This window comes from Epinephelus fuscoguttatus, linkage group LG1 (genome assembly GCF_011397635.1).
Source record: "Epinephelus fuscoguttatus linkage group LG1, E.fuscoguttatus.final_Chr_v1".
Taxonomy (NCBI): Eukaryota; Metazoa; Chordata; class Actinopteri; order Perciformes; family Serranidae; genus Epinephelus; species Epinephelus fuscoguttatus.
Window position 1 is genome coordinate 23,472,079 of NC_064752.1, and position 18,403 is coordinate 23,490,481.

Consider the following 18,403-nt stretch of genomic DNA (forward strand, 5'->3'; position numbering starts at 1 on the left):
GTTATTCTCTGCATGTGCAAGGCACTTTGAGGTATACTTAGATGTTAAAGGCAGTTTAAAATTGCATCAAACTAATAATGTGATCAGTTTAGAAAAAAAAATACAGTAACAATGACGAGCTGTGACCCTACAGGCACTGAAAAACAGACTCTCTCACTGCACTACTGGATCTGCTGAGGGGAACAAAAAGCACACAAAGCCAGTTATCTGTGAGATGGAGAGGTGGAGGAAAATGCTGAGAGCAATCCAAAACTCATCCACCATGCTTCTGATGTTAGTGGCTCAAACAAGAATTCATTATTCCACAGTGCAAGAGGACATCTTGAACATCTGTGTCAACACTGGGTATGTGTCTACATGGAGATTTGTCGGGTATTTCAAAGCCGACTGATGATTTCTGACAGGTTGGAAATATGTAAGGGAAAGCAGAGTAATGCCAAAGCCATTTTTTTTATCTTGTTCTTAGACATATTTTTTCAGTAACAAGATACAGGATGACTCAGAAATATGTGTGAGGATAAAAGCTCTACAATGTGAAAACAACAATAAATCAAGGTGATAATAGCTACTGATGAACTGATAGCTACTATCTGCAGACTTAAGGCCTTGAGAAAGTTAGTTTCAAATCTAAAGTATTTTTCTAAAACAGTTATTTTCATCCCCAAATCAGAGTCTTGCATGGGTCTAATCTTTAACACCCACACATGCCCTGCCACCTGCACACATGACCAATTAGCTCCACAACTTGACCCGACCCGCTGCCAAAAGATCCGTGGCCTGACCTGCAACCACCAATCCTATGGTAACTATGTGCTGTTCAAATAATTCAGTCAGGCAGCACATTTATAGTGTTCATTTTGGGAAATTTCATGCATGTTTAACTAAGATATTGTACTATAAATTAAGGTAATTCAGGACATACAGTTTAAGTAAATGTTTTTCGCTTATTTTCATATCATTGAGCAGAACATTTTCAACTTTAATGTGCCTATTAGTAATGCAGCTGATTAAAGCGGTTCTCAAATAGCAGCTGGTGCATATAAGAGAGCCAACACAAAGTCAGCAGTCGGAGGATTAAAATGTTAAAACATTTAATTAATATGGGTTGAATTAAAAAAAAATGTATTATTATAATTTTATTTTAATATATTTATCATCCAACACGGGCCATCCGATTCGCATGATCTTTTTCCACCCAGTGCCAATAAAAGGGGGAATACCCAACCTTATGCCGAACTTTGGGCTGAATAAGCATCATTATAATCTATTGAATTTTTTTAGTACTTTTGCTAAACTTAGATTGGTGCATGAAAGTATGTGACATGACCTTCTGGAAATTAAGATCCACCCATCTCAAACCTATGCAAAACAAAACACAAAACCCTCCCCGCAAATACAGAAATTTATCATGTGGGGAAAAAAATTGTTCCGACACAGGAAGAAAATTTTATATTCACGTTGGAGTCCATCGCTCAGTAAGAATCTAATGGAGAAAATGTGTTTTCAGGGAAAGGCACATTTACAAAGCATTCTTTTGTGTTGAGTGTTATTGGAGGGAAGCTTGTTTTCTATATTTGCAAAAAAAAAACAAAAAAAACAGAAACACTAATATATATATATTTTTTAATACTTTTTGGAGATTCTGCAGTTCAGTGAGCTGATTTTGTTGCTCCATAGAATTGTTCAGATACCAATACCAGTATCCAACATACCTCTGATATTGCCTAAAATGTTGGATTGGGAATTGGTGAGTGTGCAAATCTATGCACCGATCCAATACCACGTAATTACCTTACTTACTTATTAACTTTAAAGTAGTTTCACACCTGGAAAGAACAGCAGTTTTCCTGGAAATCAATTCTTTGCTACTCTGAAACAATAGCCTACAAAAGCTGCACCGTGTAGCCACTGGTAATTACTGTTTTAGAGTGGCAAAGGAGGACTGATCTAATAGTGTAGTGTTAGTCATTAGCAATCAGTCAGCAATCCTGCAATATTTTACACTGGATCGATACCGATATGCAAGTTTAAGTATTAGAATCACTTTCATGAAGGAAAAATTGTATGGGAACATCCAAGATCTGTAAAAAACAGTTTCTTTTCAGACAGAAGAAAAAGAAAAAGTACTCCAGGTGGGCACCAAACCTAAGAGCCTTTACAAAACTCCCTCCAGCCCACCTTCGCCTCCAAAGGCTCTGATGTAGTGCTGAAGTCTGCTGCCCGACTTGTTCTCCCTCCAGATTGGGGTGCCTGAAGGTAGTGGGACCCCTAAAACAAGAGACATGGCACAGTGCGCCGCCTCATTACGTCATTCGACAGCCCAGAACAACGTGAATTTAACTTGATAACATTAACAGAAGAGGAAAAAAGGAAAAGTGCAAAAACGAAGAACCGGTAAAAACATGTAGACGTGACGAAGATGAGCAACTCTTAAAAAAAAAGTGAAGAAAAATGTCAAAGTTGAGGTCAAAGTAAAGTGAAGAGAGCCTGGTGGGTGACATTCATCATTTAGTAACCATGTTGGATGAGATTCATGCAAACACAGCTGCAAACTCCGTGCATGAACCATGCAGTGCCAGGAAAGAAAACAGAGAAGGAAATGCAACAAGATGAGACAAGCAACAATTTTAAAAACCACATTAAAACCAGCATATCGAATAAAGAAGGATAGAAATAATTAAAACAAATACAGGAATATAGATAGTAAGATTTCATCAAGTGAGATTGTTATTAGCAATTACTGAATCACGCTCCTAAATTAAACAGCCTAGTTTGGGTTCTTCCCAGAGTGTGTCGGTGTTTTTTTGTAGGACTCGACAGGTTGACACAAATCCTGCAAAAGGCGCTCTGAGACAGCATCAGAGAGAGCCGGAAGAGTGATGCACTTAAAGGAAAAGTTATCAGCTGAGGGAAAAAGTTGAGACTCAATTGAGGACTGAAAATGTGTGAAGCCCTCTGTGTACCAAGCGGAAGAATTTCAGAACAATTGGTTTCTGTTTACACCGACGCTCTCGCCGGAGAAAATCTTTATAGTGTGAAGTAACATAGCATTTGGGCCTCGGGGGGGAGAAGCGAATGACAAGAGGCTGGACTGACCTTTACATTGAAATCCGAACCCTCCATTTGAACAGTGAGACTAAACAGGCAGAGTGGTGAATGTAAGTGTGCGGACTGTAGCCGGGGCCGGCAGCTGCTGCAGCTCTGCGTGGCCGTCGTGCTGAGAGCGAGGGAGGGATGGAGGGAGGGCTGAGCTACAAGGCTGATGATGGATGAGACGCTCCATCAGTAATGATGGCCTTTCAGTGGCTCTCAGGCAGAGAGAGAGACAGGCCACAGGCTCTGCTGTGTATAAACAGGTGAGGGGGGAGCCTACAAGGAAGGGTATTTGCTATAGATATACTGTCAACATGCTATTCCCTGTGGTAAGAGAAGATTGGCGTCTCAACCATCTCTAAGAGGTGGCAGTTAGGTGCCTCAACAACAGCAATACTGCGATAACAATAGAGCTCTAGATAGAACTGGCCATGAGCTTTTATCTTCGAGTCTTCCAGAGCGTGAAACAGCACGAATCGATGAAAAGTAAGCGGCAGAAAATGATGGAAGAGAAGCAGAGCCCATGAAACCGAGGAGCGAGAGGAGAAGGAGAATCTCTAACCCGAGATTGATTGACACATATGCTCCTCAAAAGAAGCGAAGAGTAAAGGTCAAAATGTCTCCACGGCTGCCCGGCCGCGTCTTTGGTTACCTGTGACCTGCGTCCTCGGTCCACGTAGGTGCAGATGGGGTTGTACGCGCCTGTTCCGCACACATACAGGTGGGTCCGGTTCCACGGCTCGATCAGACGGATGAAGTTTCCACATTCTCCCTGTGGGAGAGCAAAAAGCTAACAGGATTAGAAACTTAGGTAACAAAATGCAATGGAGAAAAATAGGGTTACATAATACATAATGTCCCACTGATGGTTAATAACCCCTCTGTCTGGCTTAAAACCATCACATCTATCATTTCCGTTGTTGGCTGGCTTGTGTTTGGCAGCTCTGTTCCCTGGCTCTGTGTTGGCCTGGCCCAGGCTTCACATCAGACCACACTGTCAGAGGGAAAAATGTTTCCAAACACCATATAACAGTGTGGCAGAAACCGAGGAAAGCAGTGTATCTCAGCTGTGAAGTGTGTTTGCTATGGGGAACGAGGGCAGATGCAATTCAATGTTCTGTCAGACTCGACAACTGAAAAACATTTTGGTTAGACCAAACAAGACTGTTGAGGGAAAATTGTGGTTTTTAGAAAATAGAGATTCGAAAATCCAATTAGGGTTTTTGTAGAAGACATAAAAACGTGCCTGTTGTTGTGAGCTTTTTAAAATCTCACCACTGATGTGGTTTGGTTTAAATTTTAATCGTCCAAGTGCTGCGAATTTAGACGAGCACAACACTTTTTCTTTTTGGAATGCAGACAAAGAGGTGCTGCTGCCGAGAGCGGCTCTGCACTTTCGAGGTCTGCAGCTTTCTAATCTCTATTTGTCCAACCAGCTGTCTGCCTTCCTGGGCTCAATCCACCCAAATCAAAACTCATCAACTACAGAAATGTACAGGCTGATGATATCTGTTCAGATTTGTCCGTCATGTCGGCTGCTAGTGACAGCTGGCAAAAAGAAAGGATGTACCAAGCATAAAAAAAAAAGATTGTATGCAGGATGGGGGATGAGGCATTTTGGCAGATCTTAGCAACACGACAGATGCACAAGTCAGAGGTTTGAGAGGATGTGTTTTTGTGTGTGTGTGTTTACGCATGTGGGCCTGTGTGTATTATTCAGCGCACAGTTGTGCTCCCCCACAGAGAGCACAGTGGGGATGATTGCCTTTGACCTCCTGCCTGAACCGACATCCCCTCTGAATTGCTTTTGAATTGTCATCATCTGTCATTCCCTAAAGAGCGAGCCGCGATTGCCAAGATGTCTCCCGGTAGCCAATTTTATTTCTTATTTTAGTGATGAAATATCAAACCCACCTCTGACACACACACATACACATAAACAGAGGCTCACACACGCACACAGGAACATACAGAGGCCAATGCGATGTAGCCAGAGGCGGTGAGAGGCGCGGGTCACCAAACACGCATAAATGAACATTCCAGTTGGATAAACAGCATCCTGCGCTCTCTACCAGCAGGGGGGAGCAGGGTTATTAGCCAGAGCCTCATCACCCAGTCGCTACTCACCGCTCCTGCCGGCGCTCACCCCTCACACGGGCGAGACGAGTGTGTACGTGTGTGTGTTTCGGGGGGGGGGTCAGAATGTGTGAACAAAATCAAAAGAGAAGGATCTGGTTTTTATATGAATTTCAATGATGAGTTTCCTTGCGGGGGCTGCGCCGGCGGTGGCTGTGTTTGAACGTCTGAATCGTATTAACACTTCAGACAGTGGCGGATACATTTTGTCTGCCTGCCTGGACAACACAGGGTAAAAATAATTATCATGCAAAAAAGAAAATTAGATTATGTTAAAAGAAAATTAGAAATATTTTTAATATGTATGAGGTACGTGGGGTGGTGCACGGAATGTGTTTTCAGCTCCTAACAGAGACGACTGAATGTCACACGTTCCAAGTTCCTGCGAGGGCTTAATTGGTGGCAGCTGTACGCAATCAGCAATCAGGGATGCAGAGACAGTAAATAAGAGCTTCACAGCAAGTCACACATTCGAAGGAGCTTTAAAAATGTCCTCCACTGACCTCAGTGCCATATTCAAATCCTGAGTGTTGCCCAAAAAGACAAGCTGAAAACACGCTGGTGATTTTTAACACAAGGGTATCACCAGATCAAATGATGTTTAAATGTGCAGCATGTCAAAAGGGACGCCGGTTTACAGCTGTGTTTTCATTAGCTGGTACGCTGGGGGGTCTGTTGCTCCTACAGCATTTGGTCTTGGGGGTTGATGAATTGCTTGTATTAAAATGTACAAAATATTCAGGAGGTCACCAGCATGGGACTTGAAATTAGGGCTGCAACTCATGATTGCTTTTATTATTCATTAATCTGTCCATTATTTTTTTGGCTAGTTGATTAATCATTTAGCAGGGGTAGGCAACCTGCGGCTCCGGACCTGCATGTGACTCTTTTACCCCTCTCCAGTAGCTCCCTGTGGCTCTGACAAAAAATTATATGGAAATGAGTAATGGTGATTTTTTTTGTCATTTTAATTTTCATTTATTATTGCTGCACAACTAAAGTGAATTAACATTCTCCAACTGTGAAAATGTGTAGCCTTTACACTGGATAGACAAAAAAAGTTTCAACATTTCGTCAACTAAAGTGTGTGTCATACATCCATGGCCTGGTGCCTTCTCCTCTAAATTTCGCCAAACCTTAACAGTGAGGCTTGTCTTAAATCTCCTCAGCTTGGCTAGCTATGAATCCCAAATCCAAAAAATGTTAAAGTTAAGGTACCAAATGATCCTAAATTGGTAAATTGTCTTGTACTTCTACAGTGCCTTTCTAGACTTCTAGACACTAAATGTCACATCCACACACAGATTCATACACCAGTGGCTGAGGCAACCATACAAGGTGCCATGTGAACCAATCTGGGGTTCATGCTGCATTCAAATGGACCTCGTAAACTTCAATTTGTGAACTCAGAGCTGTCTGAAAATTTCTCCTTCTGAGGTTGTGAGTAACACAAGAAGGGGCTTTCATATGGACTCATCTTGTGAGCACAGACTCCTGGTTTATTCCATAAAATGTCAGAAAACACTAATAAATAAATAACATTGAGCACAATCTCGTAGAGCAGTGGTTCCCAACTGGTGGGTCGTGGTCCAAAAGTGGTTCACGGGTCCATTCTGAATGGACTGCAAGTGACTCGCAAACGGGTCCTTTAACTTCATATCACGTTATTTGAGTACTTACATTTGTGTCTTTCCCTGACAGCACACACTCAGTCTTCCTCTGTGGGGCAACAGGCCAGTGGATCTGATGGAGACATCAACAAGCTGGTTAGATGTAAACCTGTGCGGAGCTCTGCCAACGTTATTGTTTGTGTGGCACATTTCTTACTATGAGTGGCTCCTTGTTGATGTCGTGCAAGTCCAGAGAGAGGATGTAATCTTTGCTGCCCACATACATGCGGTCGTGGTCCTCGTCCATGCGAAGAATCCGATAGTCAGTCGAGTTCAGCAAGAAGGAGAAGTGGTGAGCGGTGCCGGTGGACTTTAACTCTGAAAAGGCAAAAAAGAGCGGAGAAATAAATGTTTTTTCTTCAAGCTGTGTCTATAATGCTGTAGTAGGAAAACATACGATGCAACTGGGAAACACAAACCACAGACATGGTCGCTGGAGAAGTGTGTAGGCTGCTCGTTTTTTTGGCACAGAGATGCCCTTTGGTTTGCCAAAGTTATTTCATTCTTTCTGTGTACTTAGAGGTGATCTTCTCTCTGTTTACTTTGCAAATCTAAACCACACCGCGCGCGCACACACACACACACACACAGTATGCTAATGGTGTGCCAAATCTTCCCTCAGACTCCCTTAAATTAATTTACAGAAGCTGCATTTTTTCGCCAGTGCTGCAATTACACCCTGCCATTATGGGGTTATGGATGGGCCAAATCTGGTTATGGCAGGTCTGACAAAAGCAAGGATGTGCACAGTAAATCTTACAAGAGCCAGAGCTGAATGGCAACAGACAAACAATAAATCACTCCCTGATGTATAGCAGCATTAAGGTGTCAAGAAAACTCTAAATGACCGTCCGTTTTGGCCTCTGCTGGTCTTTTCACACTGGATCCCTCTATGCTTCATCGTTACTGGTATCCTGAGCTGCACCATCACATGATAAGGCTTCCATTAAAAAAGCCAAATAGCAGATAATGTTCAGGACCTGGCAGTCTGACCCGTTCCATCACCTTTTTTTTGGATTCTATCGAGCTGTGGTGGAGATGCTGGCCTTCACCTCAATCTCTTCTTGTAACTCTCCATTTCAACCGCAGCAGTGAAGATGCCGACCACTCCCCGGCTTAGTCACACATCGTATCACACATAATACTGCCGCATCCTTTTCTCCATATCACTGTGAAAACTATTCTGACATAAAACTTCTCTCAAATGGCTCACATACTGCTCGGGGCAGATTGCTGGTGTGCGAGTGTGAGTTTAGGTTACACTCGGGGTGTGAGGGGAGATAAGTGGAGATCTGGTGTACAGAAAGCAGCTTTTTCTCCTGGTCCTCCCATTACCTCCCGAGCTGTAAGAGAATCTGATAGCAGCTCTTTCACTCTTTCTCTTGCTCTCTTTCAAAAGTACGCTTGGGAAAGTGGAGCTTGAGAAAGTTGAGCCTGCACTTGTGCTGTTCTATTTGCAGAGAAAACTAGAGGACCAGATAGAGGACCTGTTCATGTTCCACTTCAATGGGACCAGACAAACACCCCTACTGTTCTCCTCGGCCAAGTCTGAGACTCTGACGCTGAGAAAGACTCTCTAAAACAGCTTTCCTTGACCCGCAGAAAGCAGAATGTCTTGTTACTTTGCTGGTAATAAAAGGCAGTGTGATGTTCCCACCTGCGCAGGACATTTTGAAATACTGACATGAATCCTCTGCCAGAAAGCTTCTCAGCTGCTTGTGTTCTGAGCTCCTTCAGGAACTGTGAAATGCTGCCGTCACACTGCAGCATCACAGCACGCAGTCGGGTGGATAAGGTAGTAAATAGGAATAGACATGGCTGTCACCCGTGTAATTCTTATAAGTTGCCTCCAAACACACATACGCCTTAATACTGTCACTGTCACAGACAGAGAATTGTAGTAAGCCTGGGTATTTATATACTTTCAGTAGAAACAGATTGTGGTGATACAAACATATCAGCGTACTGTTTTACAGAATGCTGTGCATATATTTAAATATAAAATTAAATACCATGAATATTACTCACATATGAAGTTTGTTTAACACAAGTTTTTTCTGTCTGCTTAAATGCATTGAAAACAATTTTCAAGATTTAAAGCTGTCATCCTTAAAATTTTCATAAAAATCAAACTACATTTTTGGCGCTATTTTCGGCCAGAACTTTTTCAGCAATATCCATTCAATGGATTTTAAATTCTCTAATTCCCTCTCTTTATAGTGTATGTCATTGTTAGTGGCGGAGTCCGCCATTCCCATGCAGGATTCATATTACTTACAATTGTCTACATACAATCAATACATGCATGCAGCTTTACTGTTTGTCATTTTATCTCATTTAATATCAGCCTCACTGTTCACTGTATTGTGTACTGTATGATGTTACTGCTAACTTTTCCCACTGCTGCTAGTTCACATTGAAAGCACTCAACTAGCAAAACATGGGGTGGCTTTTATCATGAAACAGTCACAGGAAATGCAATGTATTTGTCATGGCTGTTAACACTGAAAGCGATCATTAATCAAAAATTCCACCACAACACAAGACATGGTCATTTTCAGCTGTTGGAAAGTGGCCAATCATTGTCTGACTTCTTTGTTAAAAAGTCGCTCTTCTGTTTCTGACAGTCGCTGCTCAAGAAGTGCTTGCTATAATACAGTAAACCACACTTGTTGATACCACCAGGAATGAAGGTGTCACAAAAATCATTCAAAACTAAAATTTTCAGGATCTGACTTTAGTTGATATTAGGGCTGTCAAAATAGCACATTAATTTTGATTAATTAATCACAGAGGAAGTACGTTAAGCACGTTGAAAAAATGAATGCTGTTCCGTGGTGCCTTTTGACCCGGTGTGACATTGAAGGCCACAGTGGCTTTGTCACATGACGGAGGCAGACGAGACATTGCTGCTTGGCCCCATTATTGGAACATTTACATTTAAAAATGCCCAAATGAAACTGTTGATAGGAGCACTGTTCTCGGCTATTTGTGAAGTTAGAAATTTTCATACCATTGGAGTACTACAAGCTTGAAATATCACCTCAACGCAAAGCATTTAGCAATGAGCCCACAGGTCCGAGCTAGCACAGCCTCTGATGCTAGCGCTAGCAGCCAGCTTCGTCAAGCCACGCTCAACCAGGCGTTCAGATGCAAACTAAGTAAGTCTACCTCAGACCGACTGACTACACCAGTTTCAGTATGAGAGAACAAGGCGACAACTGTGTCCAAAATACAGCAACTTTACTACGACACATCTGCCGAAATTCATTTGAATTGAATTTCTGAAAATACTTTCACAGCAAAAGTTGATGTATGTGATTACTTTTGATTAATTCATCACAGAGCATGTAATTAATTATTTTTTTTAATCCCTTGACAGCCCTGGTTGATATTGATTACGTCACCCAACCCCAGATCAGAGCACATGCAGGAGTACAGTAAAGTAGGGCATGGGTGCAGGCGGTGACAGCAACATTATGATGAATCACAGCCCAACTGCATGCCCTATGTTAAACATGTATGCTCATGCAAAAACAGCACACACACACACAGACATAGAGAACATCCTGAAACAGGACATCTCCATTCTTTCTCCATAATCGTCCCGTCTCGTTTTCCATCCTTGTCTGCTTGTCAACCACCCACACTCAGCCAGCTAGCTGCCCTGGCAGGCCCGGCAGTCCAACGATACTGGAGCTTCAGGGACACCAGACGTCACCAGCTGACATCCCACATTTATCACCTCTGCACTCAGATTCACACTCAGGGGCATCTGAATGGGAGCCTGCTGGTGGTGACTGGCTGTCACAAGTCTGACAGCAGTTGGGTCACCCAAAAGTTCAGACAGACGAGACAGGCAGACAGACAGATAACCTCCCACATTACTAATAAACATTAATCAAATCACATTATCAGTGAGCAGCAACTGACTTTGATTGTCTGACAGCCTTTCATCTCTCTCCCTCTCCTCTGGTCTAGTTCCAGTCAGCATCACTGGATCAACATATATCAGCTTTGAAGCAGACCTGATGTCATCCTGGAAAAAAAATGACCTGAATGATCCACATTTCATATAGGATAAAAAAAACCCAGCAGTAAGTGAGGTCCAAACTAAACTCTTTATCAAAACTGAATACTAACAAACATGAAATAATTTTCAATTTGAGAAGATTATTTTGCAGCAGTGACCCCCTTCTCATAAAACCTTTCTTTGCAGTTAACAAAATAAAAAATGAAACACACCACCAGGTTCTAAATTACATCAAAATAAACCGTGAGACACTTTCAAAATAGGATAATTACCTTGTTTCTGAAAATTTGCAGCAAATTATATCCAATTATGGTTTGAACGACTAAATCATTCAACAACCACATTAGAAATGCACCGTTCCTGCCTTTTCAAAATCTAATTGCTGCTGAGAGACCACTGACACATAATGGAAAAAGATGTTTGGCGAAAATTACATAAAAACGAAGCAATCTTTTCATGATGGTCTGCATCTCTCACAACTACTGGTAATGCATTGGTAATCTAAAGAGCAAGGTCAGTGGGTGATGCGTGTATGCACACGCTTAGCCCCATCACAGCATGGTTTTTTTTGTTCGACGCCCTGTATTTAAACTACACAAAATTGCATTGTAGGAGGTCATAATGTATGAGACATAATGGGCGGGAACCGTGAGTTAACCAGGACTGCATTTACAGCACACGGGAGTCATTCAAACGCACGTTTAATGCCTACATAAAGACTCCACATCCCTTCAGCTACAATACAATGATTCTTTTATAGCTATATTGCACATTAACTCTGTTCATCGTGCCATTTTGATCTGTGAAAACGAACGGGCAATCTTGCACTCAGCAGAAATGCTACACTTAGCGAGATGAGACATGCTAAAACACATTTTCTTTGAAATAATGCCTGTGGCGTGGTGAGATAAGGAGTAAGGTATGATAACAGTCCACCTCAAAGCGCTCATATGCTCTATTGTCAGCACAAATTCAGGCTCTCAGAAGCATTCCTGTGCATTACAGCTCAGCCTAAATTGGGCATGCCTCTGAAGCCAAGACAAATGTTATAAAACAAAACACAGCCTTGACATCGTGTTAAATGGTTGAATTTATAACCAGCTGGTAAATTCAGCAATGATAGGGTACAAGTGTCTGTCTCTAAAGACCACAGGATCTGGTGTATATCACTGAGTTTCCCAGCAAGGTCTTTGTAATCACTACCAGACACAGAGGCAGACAGAAGTAATTGTCCTTTTCGTTTTAGTAAGTGCATGTGGGATTGTCTTCGGTTTGTCGAAGATCTTTTTTTTTTTTTTGTTGGACAAAACCCAGTCTGTTCCTGCCACTGCCCCAGAATATGAATGACATCTGCTGGTAAACTGAGCCTGTAGTCTGTCCACCTGTTGATGTGATCCCTCTGCACTGTGGTCACTCTCGGCTTTGTTTCGCAGCCAAAGTATGTAGCCCCTCTCAGCCAAGATTTGTACCTTGGCGTGGTTTTCCTGGGTCACTCTTAAAGGGACATAAGGGACCTCTGTTTTGGATCTGTAAGGAGATGTTGAGAGCGCTTAGACACCGCTGCCACTTCTTTTCAAACCACTATCAGCCCTGCAGATCTCCCCTTCTTTCCCATCACTGTGTGTGTGTGTGTGTGTGTGTGTGTGTGTGTTATGGGTGAAAGAGACGGGGGGAGTCTGAGGAAGCAAGCCGCAGAAAAACCCACATACCTGCCCAGGCATCCCCGGCATGTTGTCTGAATTCCCCGATCTACTCATGCTCACATTCTCATAAAATAGAGGTGTGGCCCCACCTTGCTGCAGCTTGTCTGCAGTCATGCGTGCACAGATGTGTCCCTGTGTGGATTTTCTTTATCAAGTGAGGGACACATATAGCTTATATATCAGGACTGTCCCCAACAGAATACAGATTCAATCTATCCAATCAACAAGAGGCCTCATGGTGCAAGTAATGACTGTTTGTCCGTAGTAAACGTAGAGGTAACCTGACCTTGTTATATCATTGGAAAATTGTTAAGAGGGAGGTCAGGTTGATTGATTAGATCAATAAAGTGTGTGACATAAACATAGTTGACCTCAGTCTCATTTGATGTACTAACAGCCAAACCTGAAGTCTTTAACTACGATAGTGTTGTTTTCCAAACCTTAAAGAAATAGGTCAACATTTTGGCAAACACGCCTATTCACTCATTACCAGGAATTAGACTGTTAGACCAATACTACTCTCATGTCTGTACAGTATGGAGCAAAAGCCAGGAGGTGATTAGCCTAGCTCAGCATAATAGCTTGAAGCAGGGGAAAACAGACAGCCTGGATCTCTCAAAAGTCTACTGGTATCTCTAACGCTCATCAATTGACTCATGCAACTTACTGTATCTCATTTGTTTAATATGCACACAAACATAAATGTAAAAAAAGACAAGATGGGTTTTACAGGGAGGAGGCCACTACACCAAAAATTTGGTTCCTGTTCAGACTGACTTTTTGCAAAATGCCAAATGACGGGTAACTCATTGACTGGACAGTTTTGGTGTTCGTCATCCTGCATCGTCAGGACCCATGTGGGGAAATCACAGACTGACTGACATATGTTTATGCAGCAACATTGTAATGCTTATAAAGTGTTTATATCTATGTTCTTTGTTATGAACAGTGACTCACATAGAGACAGGATGAAAAGACGTCATCTTGTACAGTAATGATTTGGGGCTTAATACTGTGAGATCACTGTCACACCCTTTAATGGACCTAATGAACACAAAGCACACAGTCAAATAAAATAATGGCAGTTTTAACAGCTTTTTAATTAGGGGAAATACCCTCACTGATGTGCATGTGTTACCATGGTTACCTGTATGTATTAGCATCAACAGATTATGAGCTAGACATGGCCTTTATCAGGATCAATCATGAGATCTCGGACAGATTTCACCATCAGCAGACTGATTTATTATTGGTTAGCTGTTGAAATCATGTTAAAATTGCCTATCTGCTGTCATAAAAGTTTTCTTTCACAACACAAACAAACCACACCAGAGCCTGTTTGGAAGCAGACCAAGACCCACCTTTTGGAGCAGTCTCAGTTCGGCTGTTTGGTCTGCATCAGGGTTCAGTTGACAGCTTTCACACCAGCCCTAACGAGCCATACTAACCGTGCTAATGGACCTGAGTTCATTTTAACTGAACCCTTGGACATTGACAGTTGCTTTTATACTGAGCCAAGTATACTAAGTTTCTGGATTCTAGATCCATACACACACAAGAGTAATCTCTTTGAAGAGATATCATCATATGGATGCAGATCTGTAGGCAATGGGATAAGATTTTTGGAATTGAAAGCATTCTGGTGTCAGTCTGTAGTCCTTGTAGTATCAACAAATCATGTTTGAACAGCAGGTAAACAATCCATGTGGAGAGCAATAGAGGCAGAACACACTGGCCAAAGCGCTTGGATCCCACTGGCTATTGTCTGATGGCAACTTAGCTTTTTTTATACAGATATGTGTTTACAAAGACTAACTGAAATGTTGTCTGGATGTGGACCCACTTCATTCTCATGTCTCAAGCTGCTAATCAGACTGTAAACAATGGCTGGCCCAGGTAAGAGGAAGTCATGGCCCAGATATCCACTGGCACACCAGAACCCTTGAAATACTGCCCGGTCCTCCAAATGGCTGAATGGACTCAGATCGATTACCGATGGGTTCTGAGTTTTACACAAGAGTGGTCTTGATCTTCTTATCTGACTCTCTGCATGAAAATGAACAAGCGTATTTCCCAAAATATCAAAGTACCACTTAAACCATAATTACAATCTTTCCCTAACCGCATCAATGAAGTTCAAGTTGTCTAAAGTTGTCTAAAGACCTTACACCTCAGTTGTTTAGGTATGAGGACTTTTGGACTCATTGGTGTACTGTAAATGCATACAATAAAGCATTGAAAATATGTGTGTTCAGCGCAAATCCCAACCGCATACTGAGTGTCTGACACCAGTGTATCTCTGTAACTGTGAGCACACAGGACGAAGAGGTCATTGCAGATATCAGAGGGCCTGAAAAGCAACGGGAAGCCTTATCAGCCCAACCTGTCGCAGCTTTGTGTTTGCCTCCGTTCAGCACCTCATAATCAGCCTCTCACCACCCACTGGGGCCAGGACTATTGACTCAGAACACATGTCACTGGAGCTGATTGCTGCTTACCTGTGCCTGTCAAGGACAAATAATTGGCACCAGATTACGTCTTATCTCTGAGCTTCCGGATGCTGTCACTCAGATGCTCTTCACGCTTGTCTGCCACTGAAACACAGTGTGTGTGTGTCTGTGTCTCTGTGTGTGTGTGTACATAGGAATAGAAGTAGAGCATTCTTGATCCTCACATCAAATCAGGGACACCTGTCTCCCACTGCACAAATCAAGCGCAGAGACAGATTGATTTAAGTAGTGAGTTTGCTTCCTGAGTGGCAACGAGAGATTATAACAAATCTATTTCTGCTGTTTCGGATGACAGGAAAGGTTAATTAAAGCACAAGGGAGCAGAGGGGGGAACTCTGGTTCGACTGACAAGAAAGGTCATTTAGTTTTGCCAGTTGTCTCTGGTCTGCAAACCCAACCTTCCTTATGTTCATGTTTTACCGTGTATTCAGTAATCAGAGGTGGATACAGTGAGATTACATGCAGTGAGGGGAAATACAAGATATGTGCAAGGTTTTTTTTTTTTTTTTTAAATGTGATTCCAGCTCTTTCATCTATTATACAAAACAATGACGAAGATCAAACGAAGACCAGTGAAGAAACAGAGACAAACATTCACTTAAACCCTGCCAAAACCAATGCAGTTTGACTACCAAAAGCCTGAGGTGTCTCACATGAATACTATGAATGCATTTTCCCTCAGCACACACTGCCACAGACAGCTGCCCTCAATAGCCCTGCAGGGCCGCAGGTGAAAGGTTAAAGGACACCAGGGGTCTGGGGTGAAAGCTCATCCCTGGCCTCCTTACACACTTCGGCATAATCAGGATTATCTCTGGGAGGGGTCAGGCCGGGTGCCTGCTCCAAGTTGGGGTAGGAGAAAGCAGGGTGGTCATGATACTCGGGGTACTGGGGTGGGATAGTGTGAGGAGAGGAGGAGAATAGGGGGAGATTGGAAAAATGCAGCTTCTAAGAAATGTCTGAAAAGAGGGAGGAACACTGCTGGAGCTGATGTTGTTTAAAGCAAAATACAGCAAATAAAATACTTGAGATATGATAACTGTTGTTGCCTGAGAAAATGACAAAAAAGCGATGCATTCAAGCTGCAGAAAATGTATACTTCTTAAGCACACATTCACATTTCACAGGAAATAAAACTTGAGGTGCCAAGGAAAATGAGACATCCATATTTACACTGAGTTGTAAACACTATAAAGCTGTGCCTCTTAGGAAATCCGTGTTCAGGTCTGCCTGCCCCTCTTCCTCAACAACACTAATCTCTGGATTTTGGAAAGCATGAAAAACACTGGTTGGCTTCGTACATTGTTTATAAAATGCTCTATCCCAAGGTGCTGTCTGGGCCCGTGGCTGGCCGTTGTATGCACAAGTGTTTGTGTGTGTGGGATTTGGGGTGGTGTAGATGCTGCAAGCCGCTGTAATGATGATGAAGCTGTGTTTGTTGTTGTAGCTGTGCTGTCGCTTGCAGCGAGCTGGTCAAGGCGGCGGCGGTGGTCAGCGGTGACAACACAGGTTAGAGGGATTATGGAAAGGGCTGAATAATGAGACAGTGCTGGTGTGAATGAGTGAAAAACCCTCCACTCCCTGGCCGACCTCTGACCTGGCACTCAGAACAAATAGTCTCCCTCTCTGTCAGCTGCACCAACACACACCCAGATGCATAATGCTTTCTGTGAGGAGTCTGTTCATTCTTATTTATTGAATTTTGCCTAATCCTGTTCTATTGGGAGAGTTATAATCTGCGTAGTTCCTGAGCCAAGCTGTCGATAAATCAGTTCTCGTCCCCTTGATTTTAACCAGAACTGAAAGGCATCATTTTAAGCATGCCCACTTGCGACTTTGTCTATCAAGGTCACGGCCAGTGTGTTGCTAGCTGGGGGCAATAAGAGAGGGGTAATTAGGAGGCGAATTTAGAGAGACCATTAGCAGCAAGTGTTGACTCAGGGTCCACTGGGGACAACTGCCACCTCTACCCTCTTTGGGTGTTCCACTCTCCGGTCCAGCACTGAGAATCCACTATATTCCCTGAGGTCATTTTTCACCCACAACAGCAAATGGCATGGTGGAGGAGTGAGAATGAAGGGAGGAGTCCCAGAGGGAGAGGAGCCTGACAGCGAACCTAAGAACGTCCATTTATCAAAGCAGGCAGGAGAGAGCCATGGAAACTCTGAGTCGAACTCTGGGAGAGCGCTTCTGTGCAGCCAACACAGAGCAGCAGAGATCCTCTCAACTGCTGCTGAAGGGGCAAAAAACACAGCTCACAAAGGCACTGAGAGGCTCTCCAATGGGTATTGTAATCATGAGTTGGACGGAGGACAAAATGCCATGATTGTGTGCCCAAGTACACAAAAACACTGATTGAGATCTCAGCTGCCAGCTTAGGTAGAGGGGGCAGGAGTGGAATTAGAGGAGAGACAAGGTCTCAAGAATCATGTTTACCCCCAGAGAGGAGAGGGTTGGAAGGAGTAATGAGGAAGCAAGATTTGGCGGTCAGCGCTGTTTTATATCCAACAACTAAATTCACATGTAACAGCACATACTTCAATTTAAGAGTGTTCCCTTTTCACTACTTGTAAAGGTCAAATAAGCAAATAAGCAGTATTCTAACCTGATTACTACTATTTTCTGATATTTTATTGACAAAAGAGTTAATTGATAATGAAAATAAACATTAGTTGTGGCCCTAATTGGCTCTCTATTTTTGTAAATGCCACAGATGCACAGAATGACACATGTTGTTGTTGTTCAGACCAGGCCTGTTAAGAGTCAAGTTCAAACGATGATGAAGGGGAGTGCTGAGGACTCTAATGGCCTTTGGGAAGGAACTATGACCTGGTGGTACTGGTTCAGATGCTCTGGAAATCATCTCCCTGATGGGATGTGGGTGGGAGGGGTGAGTGCAACGCCAATGTAGCATTTATGGTGGACACCCTGGACAGAATATCGTTGGAGCAAATGCCCAAAAACCAGCCATGGGAATTATGGCTCTAAGTAAATGAGAAAGTAGTGTTATAGGATGTTGTTATAAAGCCACAAAGTCTGCAGAGGGAGGCAGTTGGGGTGGATGGATGGGTCAACAGATTGCTGGACTTTGACATCAGAGACATTCAATGTCTTTTAACCATGACCAAGATGTTTACCTAACCCTGGCCAAGCCTTTTTGTACCTAAACCTTACTAAATCGCAACCATAGCAGTATCAGAATAAGAAAGATAAACCAGTCTACATTGCTGACCAACAAACATTCCCACTAGTGATCTG

General features: G+C 42.8%; 1 protein-coding gene across 3 annotated transcripts in view; it reads right to left on the bottom strand.

The window, feature by feature from the left end:
• The window catches only part of sema3fa (sema domain, immunoglobulin domain (Ig), short basic domain, secreted, (semaphorin) 3Fa), a 70,997-nt gene that overhangs the window by 25,584 nt on the left and 27,010 nt on the right, over positions 1-18,403 (bottom strand). For 2 of the 3 annotated variants that reach the window (XM_049580296.1, XM_049580288.1), the window contains exons 3-6: positions 7,057-7,217; positions 6,910-6,972; positions 3,746-3,865; positions 2,179-2,268 (exon numbers count right to left, since the gene is read on the bottom strand). In XM_049580296.1, the coding sequence (XP_049436253.1) occupies positions 2,179-2,268; positions 3,746-3,865; positions 6,910-6,972; positions 7,057-7,217 (434 nt within the window). The remainder of the gene's footprint in view (positions 1-2,178; positions 2,269-3,745; positions 3,866-6,909; positions 6,973-7,056; positions 7,218-18,403) is intronic. The other variant, XM_049580305.1, reaches the window with a different exon arrangement.